Here is an 11208-nt window from a genome sequence, read left to right as displayed (position 1 = left end):
CGCAACTGGACGAATTAAAGACAGCGATTCAGGAAAACCGTCCAGAATTAGTTAATAGGAAGGGCGTCGTGTTCCATCAGGACAATGCCAGACCTCATGTTTCTTTGACTACCCGACAAAAATTGTTGGAGTTTGGCTGGGATGTGCTACCTCACCCACCGTGTTCACCAAACATTGCACCTTCAGACTTTCACTTATTTAGGTCTGTGCAAAATTCTCTTAGCGGCAAGAACTTCAACTCTTTGATCGACATAAAAAACCACCTTGAGGAGTTTTTCGCCGAGAAACCTAAGAAGTTCTGGGAGAATGGAATCTTCCAGTTGCGTGAAAGATGGACAAAGGTTGTGAAACAAAACGGTGCATACATAAGTCAATAAATATTTATCGACATAAAAAAATGTTGCCTTTGAATTTTCCTTCAAAATCGGCACGAACTTTCCGGACGACCCAATATAATGCAATAGAAAAGCCGAAGGCAATAGATATTTGCTATAATCAATCTGCATGTTTAGTAATAAGAAAAATAGAGATCTTATTTTGTATTGCAAAGTAATGTCATTTTATAACAGTTTGTAATATATTTTATTATAGACAAATAAAATATTAATGTGAAGTATAACGCGGTTTAATATTTTACTCACTTTTTGTGCTATCATAAGGCCAAAGTAAACTTCTTTCAATCTTATGGATACATTATCATGTGATAATCTCTCACGCAATGCTTTGATGATGCGCGCATATATAGCCGTATGATTATTCCCGAATTGTGATATGTAAACATTTATTAAACCGATTACGTTAAAGCTTTTTTACAAAAGTGAGCGTGTATACACACGTGCTCGAATCTTTTATAACATGCTTGTAACTGGCCCGTCTACCATCAGCAGTGCAAATATCGCAGTATTGCTAACACGTCATCAGATTTATTTGCATGAAGTGAAAGAGTTGCAACATCTTACAATAACATAAAATCTTATAAGTCTCCTAAGAAAATTTGAATAAAGAAGACTTTCTAACTTCTCTTTTTATGTTTAACTTAAATTTCTTACAATTTTTTATTTATATAAATCATTTATACGAATCAATTTTATGTTTTTATAGTACAATTTTCTTAAATATTTTTTCGTTCAAGGCGCTTCCTTATCCACTGCTGAAAAGAATCCAAGACAAGGTCGAGGCAGCTGTAGTAAATTAATCTCAATGTACTAATATTAGCATATTTGTGTTATCAATTCGCATTCTACTCAGTTACGTCTCATGCTCTTATTTAAGCTTATGAAACAGAAATAAAATTCTTCAAGTAAAAATAAAATAAAGAAATATCATATAAACGAAAACTGTGCATAAATCTCAGGATGTTTCAATTTAGATATCCGCGCTGGACATGAACTTCAGAATTTTAACAGTTATCATTGATTCCCTCCGAATTCTACGTTTGGGCACGAAACACAAAATTCCGCGATACGCGAACGGATGTGGTCTACTTAGTGCTACAAATGTTTCAAAATATTTTCTATCCTTTTTTCTTTCAAATAAAAAGAAAGACAGAAAGTGTTTTGAAGTATTTGTAGCGCTAAGTGGACTGTATCCAACGCTCGAGATCCGAGCGTATTTCTGCCGCTTACAAAATCTTTCATCTTGCCGGCAGAAGGCGCCGCCATCGTGGTGCCATTGATAAACAGCTCATGCTACACGCCACAAAGAGACGCGAGCCGTCGCGACGACGCAAAGAGAGTGCTCCGGCGCGTAAAATTCTCACGTACCTCCCAGCGCGTTGGCTGACGTGATCAGCAGCGCGTGGACGCGTTGCACTTGGAAAATTTGATTTTCAGTGAATTCAGTGAGCCTCGGTCGTCGAAACTGCGGGAAACTCTCGGAGGAAAGGAATTACTCACAGTCGCAGCGACAGCCAGCAACGGCCAGCAGCAGCAGCAGCAGGTAAGAATTTCTGCAGTGAGGTGCATGCGCGCGCACGGCGAACACGTGGCATCGCGACGTACCGACGCCTCGCGTCGTTCCGTCGTCGCAATGGGCGTCGTAACGTTGACAGCTAACTCGGCCAAGTCAGTGACATGTCGCGACTCAAGGTCGTGGAGGACATATTGCTGCTCGAAGTCGATTGCTCAAAGTCGATGCGCGCGCGCGATTTCTCGCGCTCACGTTTGAACGGTCGAGGAACTGCGCTCGTGAAAAGGCGCAGAATGATGGAATAAAACTCTTATGCGCGACTTTGGAACGTGAACGACGCTGCATTGCTGGCGCGGCCAAGACGGCGAGCGGATTTCGTGTCTCATGTGCGATTTATTTCTCTGTTATATAAGAATCACGCTTCGTGAATGTGCAATCGCTGGCCATCTTGGCTGACGTGACACGTGCTGCTACTCGTGCCAGAATCCAAACGCGCCGCACCTGCGAAACCTGTCTTCGAATCGGCGCGACGTCGCTTCGATACGAAAGCTTGTTGAATATCATTTCTTATTTATTCGAGAATCCAAACCGAATAATCTTGATGGATCCAATGTTACAATAAGGAGGAAGCGGACACTCGTGCACAACGCTATTGCGTTGCAGTTGGTGCAGGTGTTCCCGCATGTATCTTTCATGCACTGATATTTTATTTTATCACGAAATGACTTTAATTAACGCTAATTGGCGAACTAAGTCAATATGCGCTCAAACGATCAACGGAAAAACAAGCATGCTGTAATAAAAAAATACTTGTACGGGACAAATAAGAATATGAAGCGATAACGGTTGTTATAGCGCGCGCTATTAAAGATTGTTGTAAATAATTAAAGCATGAAATTTGTTAATATTGGAAAGTAAATTAAATACAATTTGAGTATTCTTTACGCACAAGAATGTGGAAAATATACTTTGAAAACGAAAATAAAAACAACATATTACGGCTAAATACCGCGATCTATTTATGCATAATATTACGATTGGTAAACACAGTGTTACGTCATTTTTATATTACTTTAACAGTTCTCAAGAATCCAATCCATCGAAAAATCCAAATTAATAAATGAGCAAGTTTAGATATTAAGACTAAAGATGCGCAATGATTTTTTTTTATTTTTGATGATTGTGCAATGGTTTCTCATGGTTCGAGTAGTGGAAACTTACAATTTCTCAGCTCGGATTCGGTAGGTGCATATTATTACTATATATCACGATATCAGCTATCAGGCAGCTGATACGTCGTGTAAAGTAGGTCTTTCGGCAGCTGCGTAGTGATATATACCGTTTATGCGTACGCAGGTTTCTCGGAAAACTGAGATTTTACATGAAGATTTACTAGATATTATTTATGACCGGTCGCGTGACACACAGTGCACTCCGCGTATCAGCTCTCAACTGCGATCCGTTAAATTATATACATCAGGAATAATAAGTTACAGATCTTTAGAAATTTCTTTATTGCAATTGCTATAAATCATATATTAATTCGAATAATTCTTCACTCTTAATAATATCGATTGTTTCTTCAGTAATTCCTGATATTTGCTTTTTCCAAGTAGCTTGTATCGAGAAATTGTTCTATTTTGCAAATGTATTTATAATCTTGTATATATGTAGAATACACACACACACAAAAGTGTTAATCGAGAAACATTTGCGCGTTAGAATTGAAGAATTCTTTTCGTTGAACGCATCTCACGTTAATACTGCGACGATGTAACAAACAACAATGTTATCTTGACTGCGATTAGGCATCAATGACCAAGTTTCGGCGCTTGTTGCGCAGTCGAAATTAAAGGAAACTTTGGCTCGAACTTCGAACTTCTTAACGCGTCTCGCTTGTTCCTCGCTTCACGGACGGAGCGATATCATGCAATTGCGCCTAACTCCGACAATCAATCCGGCCGTGGCCCAAGTTGACAGCAATTTAAAATCGCGTTTGCTCCTTGTAGAGGATGTCGCGGAGTAGTCTCGATAACGATTGAGGATCATCTTCGGCACAACCTTGTTCTCACCGAAAACTGACGTTTACGACCGTGAAACGAGAAAGTGTCCTTAAGATACTCTCGCAATCGTTCGATAGTCCGAAGTATTCCAATGTCGATCATTGACCATGATCTCGTTACATTTTGTATGTGAGTATTTTTTTATGGGAGTTGTTTTATATTATCTATTCAGGAATTAACTCCTGTGTGTCGTAAGTCTTATTAAAATGTAAACGTTCAGAGAAGATCTCCTTGTGTCTCCACTGTTATTATCCTCCTGAGGCAAGAGAGTAATAGCCAAAGAAACTAACCAGCAGCATATGATTTTTAGATAAGAGCATTAATGTATTCTTTTATTTAAATATTTAATTATTTAATTTAATTATTTAATTATTAATTTAATTCGCCTAAATTCGTCTTAATAATTATTTAATTCGCTTTAAGAAGTTAAGTAATGCACATATGGACGGTTATATAGCATCATACAAGAAAATACAATTTAAAAATACAGTTTTCCCAAATCTCATTATATTTAATAAAGTGACAAAGTCCATTCAGTGTGACGTTTGATAAAGCGGAATGTGTCACAAACACCATCGCCGAGGAATCCTCTATCGGAAAGTGAAGACAACGTCTTTTCAGGCCGGAAGATGGAGTCGTCGAAAAGTGTCAAGGCGAGCAAGGTGGAGACTACAACTAGAAGCTGGACAGCGAAACCGATTTTAGGCTCGGATTTCACGGAAGTTCTACCGCTGCAGGAGGTCTACGTGGGCGTCTTGAGGCATCGCAGAGATACCTCCGTAGCGATCCAAAGTATATCAGCCGCCCTGCCTGGATTCGCCCATCTGAAGCGTTGTTCCAATGGCAAACTGCTTCTAGCTCCACTTCGTGCGGATGAATCGCACGAAAAAGACTGTGACGTCCTACTTGGTGAAGATCAGCTGAAAGACCAGTTGCAGAAGAGAGGATTCGATGTCTCCTTACTGGAGAACAATTTCCAGGTGACAAAGGTTCCGACCAGGGCGCCCAGAACGAAATCGCAGGCCAGTGAAGCTTCGAAGATCTGGCCGGTAAACTTCCATCCCGATCCGACAATCGAGAGCCTGATCGACGGCTCGATTTTTGACGAGAATCGCTTGCTCGCGATCGAGAGGATAATGTTGTTAGTGACAGAGGCCGCCAAGCTAGAGGCGATTGGCGACGAGTATTGCACTGGTGCCGCGGCGGTTGTCGATCCCGAAGACGGAAGGATCCTGGCAGTGTCCGCTGCGAGGATGGACCAGCATCCGATGTGGCATGCTGCGATGCTAGCGGTAGATCTTGTCGCCCGGCTTCACGGTGGCGGTGCGTGGCAATTGAATGATAATTCTGAAAAAGGGCGAACGGACATAATTCAGAACGAGAGCGAAACACCCAGCGATGAAGGGATGACAGACTCGAACGCTGCGACTGACGAGCAGAGCTCGAAGACACGACTGAGGCGGATCAAAAGAAGGTATGAAGAGGAAACGCCGCTCTGTTATCCGAGCTCCCTGGCCTCGCTGAGGTTCCCAGTTCAGACGCCTCTTGAAGAGCAAACCGAGCGAAAGGGACGACGGAACAACCGCCAGTCCGCCAAACCTGAGAACTCGAAGCAAGAAGAAAACAGAAGCAATGTGGAGAAGTGCGGGCCCTATCTCTGCACGGGTTACTGGGTGTTTCTACTGATGGAGCCTTGTCCTTTGTGCGCCATGGCGTTGCTGCATTCCAGGGTCGCGCGGATCTTTTACGGCACGGCCAATCGGACTGTGGGTGTTTTGGGATCCAGAACGGTGCTTCACACGGTGCCGGGTCTAAATCATCGGTACCGCGTCTGGAGCGGAATCCTGGAGCGGGAATGCCGACAGACAGTGGAAGAAATCAATGCACGCAGAAGTCGCGACTGAGTCGCGAATTTGACGCAGGTTCATTATGGAAGATAATAATGCTCTAAATGGCCGCGTGAACAATTGGCTGTCTCTGGCAATAGCTGAAGACGCTGATGCCGCAAAGTCGGACAAAAGAGAGGACAAAACAGGAGCAAAGAGTACGCATCGCTATTGACGTATCCTGTTCGTTCGTCGTTCCTGCTAACAACTTCTCGCACGGAGATGCATATTAAATGATGTTGTAATGACGTTGTACCATTTGCATAACGCATTGTACAGATTCCTCCGCCATGAAGAAAATAAATTTGTTTTTAACTAAAAGGAAATTAAACAAATCAATTAATGATTTTTATATATTTATATATTATAGATTGATTGGAGAAAATAATCTTTTAGTGAATTTGCTGAAAAGGTAATCTAAGTCTAGTAACTAGAACCAGAGTTTTCCGATGTTTTCATAGAAGCGGATTATTGATGCATTGGCGGTGAATTATTTCTTTAACTTATTATTCGTGTAGCAACAGCTTAGAATCTGCGCGTTACAACCGGTTTTATAATTTCAATCGAAAGCAGGACGGCGCAAAAGATACTTTATACATGATACGGACTTGCATTCGACCACAACGATTCCCGGCATATATCTGGCCTTGATGTCTTGACGTGCACGTGTGTGGCCTGGACGCGTGCATGTGCGACCGCATCTGCTTCTTGGTGTGCACGGCGAATTAACACTTGTGTTTGCTGTCACACGGCTGTGACGTGCCACCGCTACTCGAAGATTGTGAAAATCATTTCTGTATATTCTTTTGTCTCGCTTTCGACGGTATTTTTCAGCAGCTGTGAAGCGGCTGCTCCAGAATTTTTGGACTCTGGCCAAGATTGTTCTTTGCTCGAGATTTTTACATCCTATTTTAAACGAAAGAACGCGCCAGGAAAAATTTGGAATTGACTTCAGTAATTCTGCTACCAATTCTGCTATTTTTTGGCGGTTGTTACGTAAGGAACACTGATTCGATAAATCGTTTCTGCATCAAACGCGCAAGGTTCGACAGAAATCCACGATCGAGTCCGATTGTCAAGATGGATCCGCACGGGTTGGACGAGACACTCATCATTCGACATCAGTACAGTTCACTCCGCAATCGTAAATTATCAGAATGATTTACACGCGGTTAGTTGTTCAGCCCTGTCGCATCATGCCGTGTCGACAACTCGTTTAATTCAGTTGCAAATAATCTCTCCTCCGCGACGATAATATGGCACGGTCTTATTTGCCGGCTATTTTTTTCTCGCCCGCAGATTTCCCAGGCAACGAGCTCGCTGCAGCTATCTCTCACCAAGATGCTGATTATTAGCAGAGGGATCGACGGTAAATTCGTCAGAATATTCGCAGCGCAGATAACGCTGCCGACTACCATCTGGCATAGTAACTATAATGCTGTAAAGACGTATAATATTGCCGATAAAATTCGGCAAACCTTACAAACATTGTTGCTCGACTAACACGTACAATTCGCCTGATAATTCGATCGATGATACAGTTTAACGACACCTGAGAGCACACGGCGCGGTCTTGGAAAGTGACAATAATTAATTAACAGAGCGTTTTTTAACGTTATTACGTCAGCGACCAATACATCGGAACGGAACGGGCCGTGCACGATTCCGCAGATAGATATTACGCGTTTTCAGATCATTGGCGAATCAAACAAAAGTAGTTCGTATAGATAATGCTAATATTATATTGATTTGCCATTTGCATAAATCAACAGGAGTTTCAGAGAATTTGTTTTACTTCTTCTTCTTCTTCTTCATGCATACACGCAATACGGTTATTTTGATAATTTATTCCAGCTGACATGTGACAATTTTTATACGAAATAGCACGAATTTTTTTTCCCCAAATATTAAATAACAATAATTAATGATAAATAGATCTCTTATTGCAACAATTTATAGTAAAATTATAAATCACATTAATATACAAAGTAATATCTTGCATCCGTTTTTGCTAACGATAGCTTCACGTAAATTTTCCAGTTTCCTGTAATTTCTAACGATATATGTGAGATCATCGATCATCGATCATTGTAAATAATCCTGCCTCCGGAGATCTTGGTGTTTCAAATAAAAAATAATGCAAATGTCAAGTAATTTTATTTATTACGAGTTACGTCGCAGTTGGTGATAAGTCCGGACAAGCAGAGCGATCGTCGTCGTCGTTGTTGATCTGGAAGAAGTTCGCCGGATGCAAAGTGCAAGGCGACGTAACGAGAGTTACCAGCAAATGATTGGAAAAATATTGTTAGCCCTGTCTCTTTCCTAGACAAGATTATTTTAGTTCCTAGTAGCTTTATAGCGTTACTGTACATGTAGCGGTTTAATTTTTCCATACCATAAATTTTGGAGCAAGAGCAAATTTATTGCCATTATTTAATATCTCTTATCAAATAATAAAGAATGCGTCAAATTTAGGGAAAAAATACATTATTCTGTACGATCACAGAAATAAGAAAGCATGTGGTAGTCACTGAATGGACGACATTATGTAACAATAATCGAGAAATTGGTCGGTTCCCATAAAAGAATTCCCATGGAACTTAGACCTTTTCTTCGACGGTATACGAACGGGTTTGCGTTCTAGGAATCTCTTGATTTGTTACGAAGTTGCGAGTACGCGAGGATGACCCCGTGGATTGACATCGATCAGCGAAACTAGTTGATCCATTCCGGAGGAGAGCCGCTCGATTGTTCATGAAAAGAATCGAGGATGAAGGGACGAGAGGTGGATGCGATGGGTAAATTATGAGATGAGGAAAACGATAACGCGTTTATCCAACAGCTGACGAGAGTTCTGGAATGATGAACTATAATCCTGCAACATGAATATTTTATATAATGAAGTCTCGAGTCCACAATCTATATATCTTAACATTTACGTTATTACAACGTAATTTACAACGCGATGCTGTATCGAGAATAATTCAATAAATGAATATTAAAGTAAGATCCTCTTACAATCCAACTTATTCTCATTACTTTCAAGTTACGATCATCGCTTGTATTATATACGATTATCACTTTTACTGTTTCAGGCTTCCTTGAAGGAGAATCCGTGAATCGGAAAATTTCGCGGTAAATCGCAGGAAAGGTAGAACGCGTACGGCAAACAACGCTAGATTTCCTCAGCAAACAGAGCCGCTATCGACAAGAAGCTCTAATCGCGTCTTCGAGTGATTCTCGAAGTTCTCGCATCCTTTGAGGGGTCCGGCACGTGGCAGCGCTGACGACGACAGACACATCGGCACCGCGACGTGACGTATCGGCAGAAACGCGCTGGCCGGGACAAAAGAGAGTACCGAGAGAACGAAGTCACCTTCCTCCACGCCGTCGAGCTGAGCCGCGCAGAAGAGCAGTCTGCGAGGTCGCAGCGCACGCGAAAAGCCACGATATCAGAGATAACGTTTCGAAACTAATTAATCCGCGCGGCAAACAGACCGTCGTCCGCTCTTGACGGCGCGTCTGCCGGGACGACTCTGGCAGCCCGTAGTCACCGGCTGCCAGTCGCGAACTACGCCAATTTGCAAATTGCTGCAGCTGGCGTCGTGCATTGTCGAATGGTCTTTCCGTCCTAGACCAGATCTCGATCCGCGCGTGAAAATTCTCTCAGTGTTCCTCGGGAGCGCGACACGCGCGAGTTTCACGAGTTCGTATAATATATTCCTCCGGTAATAACATTGAAATCGTACGATAAGTGCATCCCTGATGATCGAAGCGTCGTGACGTCACAGCTGATAACTAGAACAAATAAGCTACTCGGAGCCACTTCTCCACTTCGAATTTGCAACGCCTGCAATCAGAAGATAAGTTAGAGGCCAAACATCTTCGAGGCGCATTAGCAGACCGTCTCGGCGAGGAACGCAAAGCTACAGTTGATAAATCAGAAATTAAACGTCCACGACGAGACACGTCGGAAGCTTCAGGTGACGATTACGATTTCGGCGAGACAACGCGATCATTGCGAGAGAACGCTGGAGCATAAAAGAATCGCGTCTTGTTGATCAACACTGAGTGGTTCCAATTGAGAGCCGACCCTTGAGAGCGGAGCCCATTGGCCAAGCTGTTAATTCCTTCAAGCACGATTGGATTGGATCACTCGCGGACATTCCAGCGTTCGTCACCGTCGACATCGTCAGGCCGTTTTCCGAGCACCGTCTCGCCATCCGGACTTTGCTCCTCGCGAAGAAGTTCCTGTGTCTTGTTAAAATCTATCGGGAACCTCGGAACAAGGATCAGCCGATATTGTAAAGTTTTAGTGCACATTTGCAGTGAATACTTGTTGGAGAACACATTCGATTTAACACACTCGAAACACGGATTTCCAAGGAAAACATTTTGCAGGACCGGTCACGAATCAGCATCAGCAGAATCAACAAGTCATCTTCAGCAACAATTGGAGTCCTAAAATTGTGACAAAGTGCTCGTTAACGTGAAAAAATTAAGGTGCTTTGCTGTCCTCTGCATCATCTGGGTGACTGAAAATACTTTGATCATATTTGGCATCCTCGACGACTGAATGGCTCACATCTATTGGCTGTTGCTTTTCGAGAGACTCTGGTAGTGTCTCACCGCGATAGTGACGGCAAGAACACAGTACGGAGAGAAGGAGAGAGAGACGTCGCTATCGCGGAGAGGGTCGAGTCCCCTTGGTCCCGCCGGGAAAACCTTCGCCTTGCTGATCTTTTCTAAAGGACCAGATCTCTCTTCGTCGTCGAGAAAATTTTGGGAAAAACGGCGAACAAAAATTCGAACCTTCACTGAGGTCATCCACGACAGGCCTCGTTCTTTCCCTCTCAAGTTAAGTTTTTCTTTTGGACGGCACAATGAAGCGAAGGATTCTGAAAATGTGGTGAGAACAACGAGAAGGCGAAGGCCTCCAATACCCAAGACACTATCCAGTGTGTGAGCTATAGTCATTAGAAAGCAGTAGCGAGGCGTATCGGCGTAACGCCGAGCAGGCCTAGCCAGGCATTTCGGGAATCCCCGCCGATTGGAATCTTTCACAAAAAGCGAGAGGCTCTTCCCCCCGACAGAATTTTGCATTGCGCGAGTTGGTCACTTCGCACTACGTCATTTCTCGAGTAAACGAGAGTTTGGAAAATTAGACGCAGTACTCGTTCTCACGAGTGTAAGAAAGAGTGCAAGTTTCGAAACGGCGAAATTCAAGACGGATCTTCTGCAGTTGCGAGATCTCAATAAGGTATCTGAGTCGTCGTCGCCGTCTACCTACCGGAAATGCTTCCATCCCTGTGGAATTGACCAGTTCCCTCTGTTTCGTCAACGAAGACGAA

At 42.8% G+C, this 11208-nt stretch overlaps 1 protein-coding gene across 3 annotated transcripts; it reads left to right on the top strand.

Moving 5' to 3' along the window:
- The first annotated feature begins 395 nt into the window (after positions 1-395).
- On the top strand, positions 396-10643 carry LOC105288144 (probable inactive tRNA-specific adenosine deaminase-like protein 3). 3 transcript variants are annotated; one of them, XR_002194000.2, is made up of 2 exons: positions 396-1938; positions 8953-10643. XR_002194000.2 is itself a non-coding variant. In XM_011354184.3 (2 exons), the coding sequence occupies exon 2, from the start codon at positions 4601-4603 to the stop codon at positions 5873-5875; it is 1275 nt and encodes a 424-aa protein (XP_011352486.2). In that variant the 5' UTR covers positions 407-1938; positions 4593-4600; the 3' UTR covers positions 5876-6183. The 3 variants fall into 3 exon arrangements, 2 of the variants coding, with proteins under 2 accessions (XP_011352486.2, XP_011352485.2); XM_011354184.3 differs by lacking the exon at positions 8953-10643 and adding an exon at positions 4593-6183 and having other exon boundaries at positions 407-1938; XM_011354183.3 differs by lacking the exon at positions 8953-10643 and adding an exon at positions 4593-6183 and having other exon boundaries at positions 407-4100.
- The last annotated feature ends 565 nt before the right edge of the window (positions 10644-11208 follow it).

This window comes from Ooceraea biroi, chromosome 1 (assembly GCF_003672135.1).
Source record: "Ooceraea biroi isolate clonal line C1 chromosome 1, Obir_v5.4, whole genome shotgun sequence".
Classification (NCBI taxonomy): Eukaryota; Metazoa; Arthropoda; class Insecta; order Hymenoptera; family Formicidae; genus Ooceraea; species Ooceraea biroi.
Note: the sequence above shows the minus strand (reverse complement) of the source record. Positions and strands in the feature narration are given on the sequence as shown.

Bases quoted from the DNA above. Each gene is read 5' to 3' on its own strand.
- LOC105288144 (XM_011354183.3), top strand. From the start codon at position 4,079: ATGATCTCGTTACATTTTGTAT. The intron at 4,101-4,592 runs GTGAGTATTTTT...ACGTCTTTTCAG, and splicing joins GATCTCGTTACATTTTGTAT to GCCGGAAGATGGAGTCGTCG.